This window comes from Odocoileus virginianus, chromosome 4 (assembly GCF_023699985.2).
Source record: "Odocoileus virginianus isolate 20LAN1187 ecotype Illinois chromosome 4, Ovbor_1.2, whole genome shotgun sequence".
Taxonomy (NCBI): Eukaryota; Metazoa; Chordata; class Mammalia; order Artiodactyla; family Cervidae; genus Odocoileus; species Odocoileus virginianus.
The window spans coordinates 29,189,699-29,205,340 of record NC_069677.1 but is presented as its reverse complement, the minus strand read 5'-3'; the positions used below and the strand labels follow the sequence as shown (position 1 = coordinate 29,205,340).

At 36.9% G+C, this 15,642-nt stretch overlaps 1 protein-coding gene across 2 annotated transcripts; it reads left to right on the top strand.

The window, feature by feature from the left end:
* The first annotated feature begins 19 nt into the window (after positions 1-19).
* Positions 20-14,310, top strand: NDUFB5 (NADH:ubiquinone oxidoreductase subunit B5). Of its 2 annotated transcripts, XM_020879181.2 has the most exons (6): positions 32-241; positions 7,291-7,379; positions 7,920-7,986; positions 8,741-8,802; positions 9,824-9,930; positions 13,635-14,310. In XM_020879181.2, the coding sequence occupies exons 1-6, from the start codon at positions 118-120 to the stop codon at positions 13,753-13,755; spliced, it is 570 nt and encodes a 189-aa protein (XP_020734840.2). In that variant the 5' UTR covers positions 32-117; the 3' UTR covers positions 13,756-14,310. The 2 variants fall into 2 exon arrangements, with proteins under 2 accessions (XP_020734841.2, XP_020734840.2); XM_020879182.2 differs by lacking the exon at positions 9,824-9,930 and having other exon boundaries at positions 20-241.
* The last annotated feature ends 1,332 nt before the right edge of the window (positions 14,311-15,642 follow it).

Below are 15,642 nucleotides of genomic sequence, written 5' to 3'. Positions count from 1 at the left end.
ACGGGAATTGGCTTTGCCCTCAGTCAACATGGCCCCTTTCCGGCTTCGCCGTCTTTGGAAGATTGGCTCTCTCGGACTCCGTTACTCTCCTCCGCTGTTCTCTTGCCCGTAGTAGCCATGGCGGCCATGAGTCTTTTGCATCGGGCTTCGGTTTCTGCAGTGGCCGCTCTGTCCGGCCGTCGTCTTGGCACTCGACTTGGATTCGGAGGCTTCCTCACCCGTGACCTCCCGAAGACTGTCGGTAGGTACTGGCTCTGGGAGAAAGCGAGATTAGGGAACGCGGGAGGAGAGATGGAGGGCTCTTCCCGGGTGACCTTGGTGGAATCCAGAGGGAGCCGGGAATAAATTGAGGACTTGGGGTTTGTGAGAAGGAGGCATGGGCTGTGTGAGGAAACTTAGGGCTTTCCTGAAGTAATGAGGTCGATCGTATTTAAGTAATTAATTAGAATTTTTGTGGCACTTAGTCATTCAGCTATCCTGTTGCTAATTTGTGCATGAAGCTGAGGTTAGAAAGCAAAGAACTAAGACCTCTGTTTCTCAGGCACACGATTCTTTGTATCTTGCACCTGCGCTAGATTTTACTCTCACAAGGTGGGAAGTCATGTTGCTGAGGATCCTGCCGATGCTAAGTGGTAATATATGGTCAGGTGGAGAGCTCGGGGCTAACTCATTCTCTAGGCACAGTGATCCGCCTTCATGTTACTTTCAGGTGTCCACGAAAATGTTTTCATTTACATTTCTTTTAAAATCAGAAGGTAAAGGACTGTAATGTTAATGCGTATGTGATGGTAAATCTAGCCTGAATTGTATTCGTTTTATATCAATGCAGTCACAAAATAGTTATTTTTAATGTCTGTTTAGAGAGGAAGGGATCTATATGAAGATCATAGGTCTTTTCCTAGGTCCTAGGAAAGTCAGGGCAGTCGTGGAAGGTTTATTTGGAGCCTCTTGGAGACTGTGGATTGAACTCTAGGGGAATGAATAATCATAATATTAATAGCAAAGCATCAGATGCTTTGCATTCAGTCTATTTGATTCCTTCTTGGTTTCTGCAAAGTGAATACAATGTTATTATCCCCATTTTACAGATGAGGAAACTGTGACTCAATTATTACAAAAACAATGCACTACTGTATTAAACTGAATAATAATAACAACAGCTAACACTTATTGAGCATGTATTATGTGCTGGACACCATACAGATATTAATGATATTCATTTAATCCTTTTAATCGAAAATGTGCTGTAAGCTATTTGTCCTATACAATAGATGTAGATACAGAAGAAGTGAAATTTAAAGGCAGAAAAGGTTCTTCTCTGACTTAAAAATATCTTTTTCTGTTTACTGCTCTTCTCCCAATTTAATTTGAGTTATGTCATTTCACATGAAGAGGCATTATACATAGGGACTTAGTGGAAAAATGATGGAAAGGACCAATGGTATTCAACGAATTTCCAGCAGGAATTTGAACCTGCTACAAAGCCACATGTGCTCACATTCTTTGATAAAAATCCTTTGTGAGTCTTTTCTGATTACACATATCCTCTTCACATACCCCCTGCTGCCCCATAGTGTTTGATCATGCCTATCTGGAGATAAACAGAGGTAAAATTTCACTCCTAGATTCTGTTTATACACTACTCCCCGTTCTTGAAGTTCTGGAAGGATCCTTGCAGGTAATCTACACCTTTTCCACTCAAGAGCAGAAAAGGATATAATAGCTATAGTGAGTGTTACTGTGTTTTAGCTGTGAACCTGTTTTCAAAGGTATTTTGTGTGTGAAGCCTAATCTGTCACTATGGAATAAAAGTTCATAATCTGTTTTATATTGTTTATGCCTGCCTCTGGGCTTCCCAGGTGGCACAGTAGTAAATAATCCACCTGCCAGTACAGGAGATGCAAGAGACGTGATTTGATCTCTGGGTCAGGAAGATCCCCTGGAGAAGGAAATAGCAACCCACTTCAGTGTTCCCGCCTGGACAATCCCATGAACAGAGAAGCCTGGCCAGCTACAGTCCATGGGGTCACAAAGAGTTGGATACAACTAAGCAGTTGAGCGCATACAGGCGCGCCCGCACGCATTTGCTGCCTCTCTGGGAATGTAAGATCCAGCAGAGTAGACGACCTTGCCTGCTTTTGTTTCCTCTGGAGCTGAACTGTTCAGTTCAATTCAGTCGCTCAGTCGTGTGACTCTTTATGACCCCATAAACCTCAGCATGCCACGCCTCCCTGCCCATCACCAACTCCCGGAGTTTACCCAAACTCATGTCCATCGAGTTGGTGATGCCATCCAGCCATCTCATCCTCTGTCGTCCCCTTCTCCTCCTGCCCCCAATCCCTCCCAGCATCAGGGTCTTTTCCAGTGAGTCAACTCTTCGCATGAGGTGGCCAAAGTACTGGGGTTTCAGCTTCAGCATCAGTCCTTCCAGTGAACACCCAGGACTGATCTCCTTTAGGATGGACTGGTTGGATCTCCTTGTAGTTCAGGGGATGCTCCAGAGTCTTCTCCAACACCACAGTTCAAAAGCATCAATTCTTCGGTGCTCAGCTTTCTTCACAGTCCAACTCTCACATCCATACATGACCATTGGAAAAACTGTAGCCTTGACTAGGTGGACCTTTGTTGACAAAGCAATGTCTCTGCTGCCTAGGTTTCAACTCTGGCTCCAGAATTCAATAATTCTGTGAATTTGGGTCATCTCATTTGGGAAGTTAAGTAAAAGACACTTAATTACTCTGAACCTACAGTTCTTTATCTTTAAAAATAGAGGATTTCTTTTTTTTTTTAAGAGAGGATTTTTACTACAAATGTGCTTATATTCTGTTGACTTAACAGGGAAATAAAACCAGTCTTATTCTCACTGACAAGTACTTATAACCCTGAGATGTGCTTCCGCATGATTTTGCATCTTTCTAGAAATGTTATTTTGAAATAAATGTATCTTACCATAAGAACTGTTTAAAAAAAGAGAGTGATAATTTTAACCTACCTCAAAGGTAGTGGTAAAGAGTGAGTGGGGAGGATCTGCAGCACCAAGCATTACCTTCTTCAAGGCCCTGTGGCCACAACTTTCTTAAACCTTTAGTACTGCCATGTTATCATCACCCTCAGCACAGATTAAAGTGTTCTATTTAATTAAATTATTAAATGTCAAACATCAGTGGATTCTAGAAACAAGCTTAAGTTCTCTCCTCAGCTGCAGAGAACTTTTGTGTTGAAGGCTGATGTCCATATGTTATGACTTTAAAACCTGAGAAGAGTATTAAAATGATTTTATAAACAAAAGTCGCGTGGACTGAGTTCACACATGGATGATGGGGCATGTTAATAGATTCTAGGGACAGTTTTAAGAGGTGTAACTGTCAGAAAAGTAAAGGATGTGTTTTCTGATACATCTGAAAATGGGGCTTTTGGAATAGGTAGGTTTTGAGAGAGAAGGCTGCAAAAAGGGAAGTCAGGACCCCATTAGGGGAGGGGGTGAATACAAAAGGACTTCCAGATGGCGCTAGTGGTAAAAAAAAAAAAAAAAAAAACCCACCTGCCCATACAGGAGATGTAAGAGACGCTGGTTCGATCACTGGGTTGGGAAGATCCCTGAAGGAGGGCACAGCAACCCACTCCAGTATTCTTGCCTGGAGAATCCCAAGGACAGAGGAGCCTGGCAGGCTACAGTCCGTGGGGTTGCAAAGATTCAGATATGAACGACTGAAGCAACTTAGCACATACACGCTGAATACAAAGCCAAAGTATCTTAACAATTTGGTAGGCAGCCAAGAGTATTCAGCAGAAGAGCAGCATCAGTAGGATATTTTAGGAAGATGCATCTGAATATTGGTTGACTTATCAAGCGTGTTGATTACTTAAGCCAATGAGGTGAAGTGGGCATGGAGAGAAATGGAAAGTTTGAATTTTAGAATCAAGAGGCCTTGACAACTGATGGATGAGGTGTAGGAAGACAAATGAGATTTTAGCTTGGGTAATTGAGTTGGTGGTACAATTAACTGGGAATAGTCAGAGAATGAAGGAAAGAAAATTAGCTTTGGGGGTTGTCTTAGAGACACACACAAAAATCTTACATTGAACTATTTGATCTTCACAAGTATCACAGTTGTCCACAACATAACTTTCCTGAAGTTATTTGCATTAAAAAAATGGTTATTGAAACCTTCCACATAATTAATGAATACCTAATTGAGAAATTCCAGGCTTTAGAGAGTGGTAGAAAATGCCTGTTTTTGTGGCAGAAGGATCTGGGTTCCAGAAATCCTGCCAGCCAGCTGGTTGTAGGCAGTGTTCACGCTAGTGATTTTAGACTGTAAGCAGATGCTCCTACTGTTAATACAACAACAAATCATGAAAAGAGTTTAGTGCTATGAGGTATCTTTTAGAACAGTTAATAATATAACAGTTATCTGGTACATTTAATGACATGAATATTTGTTGTTCAACAGTAGGAAAGCAAGAAGAAAGCAAGAAGTTTACGTTACTGTTTAATGTTGCTAGAATGCAACCAGTCCAAGCTTTCTTCCATATTATAGTTTCTGTATTTATTAATACTTGCATTCATAAATAGTTGTCCCTAAAACCCCACATAGAGTTTAATCCTTGTGTGTGTGTATTTGTGTGTGTATGTGTTTCTGTCTGAAAGGGAAAGTTGAGACTATACTGTCTCTTCTGGATTTACTTTCAGGGCCTAAAGAAGGATTCCCTCCCAATTTTTTATTTACTTAAGAAATGTAAATTCAGCGATAGAGAGCTCCTGCCACTTGCAGACACTAAAGAGCACTGGAGATACAGTACTGAATAATTCAGCTTAGCGGTTTGTTCTAGAAGAAGTAACCAAATGACATTAAGGAGAATAAGTAGGTGACCAGCTTTGGATAGGGTAGTCAGAGAAGACTTCTTTGAAGAGGTGACATTTGATCTTATCTCTGAAGGATGGAATGAGGCGGTGGCCATTCAGAGAGCCCAAGGCAAGGCTTTCAGGCAAAGGGGAAAGTGAGGGCAGAAACGTGAAAGCAGAAAGGAGTTCTTGATGATGGAAGGAAACCATTGAGATTGATCAGTAGGAAGATATGTCTTTTTATTCTAAGAGGATCCATCTGTCAGATTCTTTGAGAGAAAAGACCTTAGAAATCTTCTAGGCCAATCCCCTGTAGTATGCATTGTTAATATTCCATTATTGACACTCAAATAACTTCAGAGTGGGGGTTGGAGAGGCAGTTCAGTTTTATTTTCAACTGCTGAAATTGTCAGAAACTTCTTTCTTGTGTTAAGCTAAAAACAGTCTTTCACACATTGATCCTAGTTCTTCCTTTCGGTTCAGTACAGCCACTGTCAGTTGACAGCCCTCAGGTATTTAAAGACACTTGTCTTGACTTCTTTTTGGTAGACCAGTAAGCTTCCGTTCTTTCGGCAGGTCAGTTTCCAAGGTGTTGGGGGCATGCTCCAGATTGTCCCTCTAAAACAGTGTACTCTGGGATGGACACGCTTCAGCAGGTCTAATTAAGAGGTGGGTTGAGGGCTCCTTCTGTTTTGACCCTGTATTTCTGATACATCAGATTAAGATTGGATTACCTTTGAGGTTTTTTGGTAACCACATGACACCAGTGACTTTTCTTTCTTTTTCTTTTTGCTCTCACCACAGAGCTTGCCAGATCTTAGTTCCTAGACCAGGGACTGAACCTGGGCCACAGCAGTGAAAGCCCAAAATCCTCACCACTGGGCCACCAGGGAACTTCTACCAGTGACTTTTCTTAAGTTTGTGAGCAACTAAATTTCTGGATGGTTCAGACAGGACTTCCCACTTACTATACTTAATCCTTCGAGATTCAGCCTTTTGTAAATGCAGTAGGAGGGATTTGGGGAGGATCCTATTTCATCATTGGTGTGGTAGCTACTCTTAAAGCATTCGCTCTGTAATGTCAGAAATACCATCTCCACCTCATCTAGGCCATTCATAGAAATCGCGAGAGAACCCTTTGGCAGGTTACTGCATTAAGTAATCTGTACCTTTTGGGTATGATCAGGATGCCCAATGACCAGTTGCCCATTACCAATTTTATTTAACTTGCTACTTCTCTCGGCTTATAATGTACTTATAATGTATAATCCTTGTACTCCCCTAGACTCCACCAACCTGTCTAAAGAGGAACTTTAATTAGGGCCTGTTCTTTTCTGAGACTGTATTCCTTTCTTTCCTTTGTTGTCCTTATAGATTTGTAATTTGTTATCTACTTTTTCTCTCCCAGCAGGATCTATATATCTTTTATGCTATATACCTAGCAAAGACCTGTATATAGTGTGCACTTAAATAATATTGAATTAGTGAGTGGTTTGTACTATTATCCAACCCATTTTAGTCTCCTCCACAAAAATTTCTATTGTGTCTTTCAAATGATTTATCGAACTACATACTTTCTTGTCAAATTCTCTTGTTAATTTAGAGGCCTTAGTAGTATGATTTATACTTAGTAAATTCATGCTAGCTTCTAATTCTCTTGTGAATTAACCTTCTAAGTTCCTTGTTCAAACTGCTGGAGGTGATAGCAAATTTTAAAAGACAGTTCTTGTTTTCAAGGTACTTACATTTCAGTGGGGGCAATTAAAGCAGGTTTGCACACCAATAGAGTATACAGCAGTTCAGAGGTAGGAGAGTTCTCATCTTGGTTGGGAAGCATTTGGTTTCTTAGAGGATAAGATGTCACCTGGGTCTAAACAGTAGATTTCAGGAGGGGGAGGTCATTCCTGACATTTAAGTTTGAGCTGTGGGTACAATCTTTCTGACATCTATTATGACTGAAATTCTTTTAATAGTTCAAATTCCTGCTGGAGAAGTGTTGAATAATTATCTTTCCATTTATTTTGCATCAAGTCCCTAATGTATATTTCTTCATCATATGTGGCAATTTAAATTAATTTCTTTTGCAGCATTAGCACATATTTATTGCAGAGATAAACAAAGAGTTCTGTGGTCCACCAAGAGTGTCTGATCTTCCTACCTGCTACTGGAACAAATTCAAATATTCATTTAGATATTTTTTCAATAAATATTTTGAATATTGACGAGTAAAAATGATGAAAATGTTGAATAAAAATGAGAGTTAAAGTTTAGGACAGTACATCTTAAACACACACATATATATTTTGGCAGAGAAGAGATGCTTTATCATGATTCACATTAAACATTTATGCATGTAAATTTTCTTATAATCTGATTTTTATCTCCAGATATAACAATATATCCATATAAACCTTGTGTATAACAGGGCAACTTAATATTTTTAGCTCCTGTGCGACACAGTGGAGACCATGGGAAAAGACTGTTTATCATCAAGCCTTCCGGATTCTATGACAGACGTTTTTTGAAATTACTGGTAAGTTAAAACTTTTGTTGAACTAAACTCTACGTATAAATAGGAATTTTTTTCCTATATAAAACATCTTTCATTTTATAAAAGATTTTGTTTTGTAAATGCATATTCCTTTTCTCAAAAAATATTGAGATTTTGTAGTAAGGTCTGGCTTGTTATTGAATTTATTTTTAAATTAGTGAGACTTTCCTTTTTTCAAGAAAAATTCAGACATATTGGAGGAATAAATTGAACTATTTCTTTCTTCTCAAGATTATGGGGTTTTGAAATGCCCTGCCCCCCCTCCCAGTCTATAAATTTTAAAACTGAAATTGGATTCATTTGGTAATAATTATTTGTATTACTAAAATATTCTTTAAATTAGCAAAGAACTTATTGAAGGACTTCTTTAAATATGTAACTCCATTATTTTGAGATGATTTTTAAATTCTTTGTTGTTTAGGAACATTGATCTCAGAGAGTGAAGCAAATATACAGTTGAGTGTGAGGAAAGATAGGAAACAGTTATGTGAAAACTTTTTTTTTCTTTTTTAATCTTAACAGAGATTCTACATTTTGTTGACTGGGATTCCAGTAGCAATTGGCATAACTTTGATAAATGTATTCATTGGTGAGTATCTTCCCCATCGACTAGACTAGTAAGTTTTTAAGACCTGTGTACATTAATATAAAAAAGAAATTATGGCTATTAGAAGGAAAAGTTCTTTACATAAAAAACTTAAGCATGAGAATTCACTTCAAATCTTAATCTGCAGTAATGTACGGTGGTTCTTTTTCTAATTTTTTCCCCCAAAAAACCTTTAAGGTCACTGACTCTATAGACCACATTAAAGACCCGACTTCTTCCGCCTTCTCAAACCAGCTTTGATAAGTCTGAATAAGGAAAACAGAAATACAGGTGGAAGACAAGCTGAGGGATAGAATAAATTTTTTTATCCATCCTGGAATATAGAAAGTTATAATCTTCTTAAAAGAATGGATTTGTGAATGACAGTAAATACGAGGTTTTCCTGGAAAATTCTGCTCGAAGTACTTCTAAAACTTGAATCCTTGAATATTTTGTTTACGAGTTTTAGGAAAACTCAAAGGAATAATTTGTTTTTTAGTTTATCTTGTTACACTAAATAAAAACAAAATGAGAACTCTTGTATAATGCCTATATGCAAAGCCTTACATATAGAAGACATCTTAAAAAATAGTGAATGATTTTCCACCAGATTGAAGTGAATTTAAAATATTAGACATCTTTGTTGCTACAAAACAGAAGGTTCTTTAAAACCACAAGAGATAGGTTTCTTATTTAAATGGTGAAGAATTAACATAAACTGTTACTAAAGTTGAACATCACTGTTTTCTCTTATCAGGTGAAGCTGAGTTAGCAGAAATTCCAGAAGGCTACGTCCCAGAACACTGGGAATATTTCAAGGTTGGTATAGGTCACTGACAGTTATTTTCAGGGTTAGGTGCCTTGTCAATGTACTGGTTAATAGCTTAATTTAGCAATTGTGATACAGTTTTAAATTCAGTTTTTTGCATCAAGTAAATGATGCATTTTGTGTTCACTTTTTATAAGCAACTTCTTTGGGTAATTATCTGCATTGTTGTATTACTTTAAGCTTTATGGTTTTTTAAAGACTGACTTTGTACTATGTTATTAATCTAGCATAGTAACAGAATTTATCCTATGTTCTACACCATAGGAAAAAATTGTCCTGATACTAATGCTGGCTGTCATTTGTTGAATACTCACTGTGTTGCAGGCACTTTGATAGTGTTTTGCAAATATTATCTCATTCCATGTAAATCGTACTATTATTTTTCCCACTCTAAAGCTGAGGAAACTGAATCTTAAAAGGAGGTAGGTGACCTGTTTCAGGGATAGGGTCGGTATTGGTACCTAGAGGGTCTTGACTGCAAAGCCTGTACTATGAATTAATCATTTTACCATACTGTCATTGCTACTACAGTCCCAGATTAATTCTGTCTTTACAAGTGTTGTAGTAAGATGGCCTTGATTACAGTGTGTGTTTCCATGTTTTGTTTTCTGAATGAATTATATTTTAGAAAAGAAATATTTCATTATTAAATCTTGAGGTAAAGCCATACAGTTAGCTTCTCTTTGCTCACTGGTAAAAACAGCTCCATTTTGGGATCACCAAACCCCACTTTCACTCTGAAATCTGCCACTTAAGATACTCAGAGCATAGTGTAATAAGAATTAGCAAAGTTTTGGAGTCAGCCTGGCCTGAGTCCAGACACTGCAACCTAGTAACTGTACAGCCTTGTAGAATTTGCTCACCTGTAAATGAAGACAAATGTGGTATCTACAGAATGAATTACTTAAAAGTGTTACTGATTAACCTGAGATGATCATTTTAGGAAAACAGCACATTGGAAAAGCGACATACTTTTTAGACACTAATCTTAAAACAAATTTTCTCTTGTAGCATCCTATATCAAGATGGATTGCCCGAACTTTCTTTGATGCTCCTGAAAAGAATTATGAAAGAACAATGGCTATCCTTCAAATTGAAGCTGAAAAGGCTGAATTACGGTAAAAGAAGGGTGGGGAGCAGAGTGTAGGGAAGAAAATCCTTTCCTACAGTTGCAAACCACAGGAAGAAATTGAATAAAACTATTTCTTTAACACTGTAAGATGCTCTGTGTAAAACGGTGAAGATGGCGAAAGGATCAGTCTGTTTAGAGTAGAGATGATGTATTGGAGACTAGGAGACTATTAGAAGATAATTTCTGTCAGATTACAAGGAATTCTTTTTTTGAAATGTCCTGACTCTTAAATGCAAAGCAGCCTTCTCCTTCCCCTTCTCTCCACAATTCCCTTTTCTTCTGCACCCAATCTGAACCTTCAAGGTGACCACTATTTAATAATGATTTCTTGTATACATTCCTAGAAAAAATTTTATACATTAAAAATATAATATATATCATTTACAAAATGTATTAACACAAATGGAATCCTATTACCAACACTGTTCTGTGCGGTTTCTTCATTTCATGTAAATACATAGTCATCCCTTGGTATCTGTGAGAGATTGGTTCCAGGACCTCCAGCAGATATAAAAAATCTGAGGATGCTCCAGTCTGTGTATAAAATGGTGTAGAACAGTCAGCCCTCCAAGGATAGGGAGGGCCTACTGTATCTTGATGATCTTCTTGTAATAGCATATACTCCATGCTTTCTAATGGTTGCACTGCATGGATGTGCCTTAACTTTTTTAACCAGTAGGGGACCTATTGTTGGTATTTAGGCTCTTTTCAAGTTTTTTGATATTGTACATTGTGCTGTGCTGAATATCCTTATGCATATATTTTGCATATTTATTCAATATATCTGGAATATAAATTCCTAGCACTGGCTCTGTTAACCAAATTTATGCTTTACATTTTTAAAAAATTTATTTGTTTATTTTTGGCTGTGCCAGGTCGTCTTTGCTGTGCAGGCTTTTCTGTAGGTGGTGACAAGCAGGGACCACTCCCCAGGTGTGATGCACAGGCTTCTCATTGCGGTAGCCTCTCTCGTAGAGCATGTGCTCTGGGGTGCGCGAGCTTCAGTAGTAGGGCATGCGGGCTCCCGAGCACTGGTCCAGTAGTTGTGGCACACAGGCTTAGTTGCTCCAAGGCATGTGGGATCTTCCCAGACCAGGGATCGAACCTGTATCTCCTGCATTGACAGGCAGATCCTCTACCACTGAGCCACAAGGGAAGCCCATGCTTTGCATTTTAGATAGCTACTGTCAGATTCCTCTTTAAAAGTTGTACCAGTTGTCTTTTCTGTCATCAATACGTAGTAGGTAATTCTGTTTCTCCATACCTTTCCCAGTAAAGGAATTTATCAAACCTAAATATTTTTGCTCGTAAGATAGTTGAAAATGTTATCTCATCATTTCAATTCTGTATTTTTTCATTGTCTATTGGTTGTTTTTCTTTTTTATAAATTGCCCATTTTTCTACTAACTTGTGCATTGATTAAAATAACCCCTTTTGTTTTTGTTGCAGATTTGTTTTCTCTGGCTTGTCATTTGTCTTCTGACAGGGTAGAATTTTTTTGCAACATAGTGTTTTTATGTTTCAGATAACAAAAGTGCAGTAATACCTAATATATTTTGAACACTTACTAGATACTGATACTTTAATTACTTTGTATATATTTATTTGTTTAATTATTGTTAGGTTTGTCAGTCTTTTTCTTTAGCTTCTGGAATTGTATGTCATGTATATGTCTCTGGGAGTAACAAAATAAGTAAATATACAAGTGTCAAATTATTTTTGTAATGTTTTCTCATATTTCCTTTTGCTACTTTTAAATATGATCTTATTTGAGATTTATTTTGCTATTTGAAGTGAGGTTTACACACAATCAAATGTACCAATTAAGTTCAGTGAGTTTTGACAAAAGCAAACTGTAATCACCACCAGCAGGTCATTTTGATCACCTAGTGAGTCTCTTTCCTGTCCTTTCAATCAACCTTCCTTCCTCTGCTCTTGACCCCAGGCTACACTGATCTACTTCCTGTTCGTTATAACTTTGTAGTTTACAAAAATTGCTGTGATAATGAAGAATATTTAAATGATTAAATGAACATATGATTAGCTTGTTTTCTGGATGTAAAATTACATGTACATGTAGTTACCATATAAAACTGTCATTAAGTATTTAAGAGTGTGAAACAGCATTATGCTTCCCATTTGGTTAACTTTGGACATTTTTGAACTTCAGACATATACCTTTGGTAAAACACAAGATTCTAAAATTTCTTAGACATATGGAGATCCTGAATAATTTCAAAACAAAGTAAAGGACCCTGACTTTTATCCCTAAAAGAAAAATGCCAGTGTGAGCATGGAATGGGGAGTATCTACAGTTTTTTAAAAAATAGATGTTTAGGTGTGTAGAAAACTGAAGCGTAAATGAAAGGCATAAAATAGGAAGGGACTGTTTTCCGTAGGGAGATAACTATTAGTTTCGATCCTCCACAATTTTTAATACCCTATTCATGTGTATATATACACAGTCACAAATGCTTTTTTCTGTTTTTTAATGAAGTGGGAAGATGCTACACATATTCATTTTATACCTTGTTTTTTTTAACCTAACAGTATATCTGCTCTCTCCTTTCCATGTTACTATGTATGTAGATTTCCCTCATTCTTTTTAACAGTTGTGTAGGCTGTTCATTATATGGGTGAACCATAATTTGTTTAACCAGTCCTCTGTGATGAATATTTTAATTACTTGCATTTTGAATAATTACATTCTAAAGAGTAAAAAAGAAAAAAGATTATATTTAATCCCCCCCAAAAGAGAAATATGGTTTCTTAATAAATATATTATCTTATACTACCACAGAGATATATTATCTGTCATAGATTGGGTTGGTAAGCTGGTTAAGGTTAATAAAGTGAATAAATAACTATGATAAACTTCCAGTGATATAAAGTTAGTATCTATGTAGTCTATAAAAATGGAAAGTAAAAGGCCTGATGGAAAAGGGATTATTCCAGGAATGTGTGGTAGTTTATGCAAAGGCTTGGCTGTGAAAGAAGGAACCTATATTTCTAGAGCAGAGATTATTCAGTTTGTGAAGAAGGATGAGAATGAATAAGTAGATCTTAGAGTTGGAGAACGTTTTTCTTTATCCTGCTTTTCCTTTTCTTTACCAATATTGATGGTCTGTCCAGTGTTGACCAGGCTCAGTGTGATGTTGGTGGCTGGTGAATGAGATACCGTCCCTGCTCTCAAAAGGTTTTCTGTCCTAATAGTGATGGGCAGCCAGTATAGACAGCATGTGCGCTCCTCCAGGAAGGCCTGTTCCTCTTTTAATTCCTAGCATTTGACACAACAGGTAGTCATAATAGTAGACATTCTGTAAATGACTCTCCTAACATTTAAAAGGCAAGAAGACAGGAAATGCATTACCACTGTTCAAGTGAAAGTGATTTGCCCAGACAAAGAATAGGGACAGGAGGAGAGAATTCATTATCATTTCAAGTGATGCTTGAGTGATTAGAAATAATATTCATTGGCTAACTTCAAAAGCAAGATAATAAAAGCCAAAATAAGTGTCAAATTTTGCTTATAGGTGTCTATCAGATATATGCATACACATGGATCTGTGGCGGGACATTATATTTTACACAAAAGCAAGACTCTCCAATGGTTGTTCTTTACAGAGATAATTCGTTAAATTTATATTTGGAAATGCTGTAATCACAACATCACTATTCTATTTCTTATAGATTAAAGGAGCTGGAAGTACGAAGATTAATGCGAGCAAGAGGCGATGGCCCCTGGTTTCAGTATCCGACCATCGATAAGGCACTTGTTGATCGTTCTCCAAAAGCAACACCTGACAACTAATCTTTAATTTCTCTAAATACAAAGTATACTGTCTTTAGGTGAAAATAAATTACTAAATATATTCTGTATTTTTTCTGTGTGATAAAAGATCATTTTCATTGCTCTGTTTCTCAATATTGGTTCAGATTAAGGCTGTTTTGTGTGCAATTTCAGTTTTTTCCTCAGCTTTACTGAGGTGTAACTGATAAAGTTGTAAGATGTTTAAAGTGTACATCATGATGATTTGATATATATTGTGAAAGGCAGATTCAGGTGTCTGGTTTGGGGCTTTCTGTTTCCTCTTTTAAGAAGGTTTAAATATGATAAAAAAAAATTCAGAGAAATTGGAATTGTGAACTCGTAAAGGTGTAGCTTTGAAAGATTAATGTTTTACTTGTCTGATAAATGGAAGTTAGAGAAATCTATGTTGAATATCAGGAAATATGCAATTTACATACATGTGAGGGTTATAGATACCTGGATTACTACTCAAGGGCAACTCAGAATTTTAAGTTATACATATGTTGCATCAACTATATAAAATATTAACATCTTAATAAACAATTTTTCAGTGAACAGATCTCAAACTTTAATGTTTTCATGGTTTTTAGCCATAAATTGTTCTTTTTAAATATATACACGTGTTCATTTTTTTTTTAGATGCAATATGCAGTATTCCTTAGGGTCTTATTTTGTAAACACTGGAGAGGTTCCACAAGGTAAAATTATCACTGCAAAAAATTATGAAATGAGTAAAAGCTAAAATAATGGCTGTCGTCTATTAAGCATTTACTGTCTGCCGAGCACTATGCTGAATAACTGCACATTATTCACATTATTTTCAAAATGACCTTAGGAGGTAGTATTACTTTCTGCATTTTACAGATGAGAAGTTGAAGCTCAGAGACTTTAGACATACTTAATGCTTCAACTTCCAAAATGAACTTTTAGCTTCAAAAATTCATTTTCAGTGAATAGCTTTTGAATAATCTTGTGCCCTAAGGACTTTTTACAATCCAGCCATCATCCTTTGGTTTGGTTGCATTTTCTTATTTCCCCAGAAGAGGGCTGCCTCACCCAGCTACTTGCAGATTTTTTTTTTTTACTTGCAGATTTTGATCTGAGGATTCCTGAAACAATTGAATTACCACCTCATAATTCTGCCAGAGTGTTTGAGAGAAAGATGTCCTATCCCTGAGTCCCTGCTTGCATGAACCATTCAGTTTTGTAGGAGAAGGGGAAGGATCATGGAAGCAGATAAGTCTTGTCAGAGGAAATTGTTAATGATGCTACACCCACGTACCTTTACGTTCAGTATTTTTAGACTTCACATGTTATTTTTCAACACTAGTAAGTTTTATTTTATTTTCTCCTTTCTATTATATACAAAAACTTCTAGAAAATATAGAAAGTGTTACAAGAAATACTGATAATCCCACCATCCATAAAGAAATCTGAGAAATTTTCTTAAATCTTTTTTTTTTTTAGCATAGCTGGGGTCATATACAGATATAATGGAGAGATTTTTTTTTTTAAACAGATAGAAAGTGTTCTTGGAGGAAAACATTAATAAAACTTTTTTTTATTATCTCCAGTGGGTCACAAAGATACCCCCTGGAGATAAAGTAGTCACCACAGTAGACATTTTCCTCCAAAGAGTTTACTCCAGCACAGGCAATAGGCATTAAATAGCAAATTACATGCACTGGGGAGAAAGAGCACTGTAGCAACCTGTGGCATCCTGAGCTAGTCCACCAAGACAATGAATGGTTGGAAGCTCTTTCCATAGCATCTGGAACATTAGCAGACAGGGACAAAGATCTACTTAGTTCATAGCTTTAACATGAATCTTAAATTATCTTTTTTCTTTTCCTGTGTTTCTATAGGGCCCAGTGTGGTGGTATGTAA

What these genes read in the sequence shown, in the direction of transcription:
- NDUFB5 (XM_020879181.2), top strand. Translation starts at nt 118, where the DNA reads ATGGCGGCCATGAGTCTTTTGCATCGGGCTTCGGTTTCTGCAGTGGCC. An exon ending in TTTGATAAATGTATTCATTG is followed by an intron (nt 7,987 to 8,740) that starts GTGAGTATCTTC and finishes TTCTCTTATCAG; the next exon opens with GTGAAGCTGAGTTAGCAGAA. An exon ending in GCTGAAAAGGCTGAATTACG is followed by an intron (nt 9,931 to 13,634) that starts GTAAAAGAAGGG and finishes TATTTCTTATAG; the next exon opens with ATTAAAGGAGCTGGAAGTAC.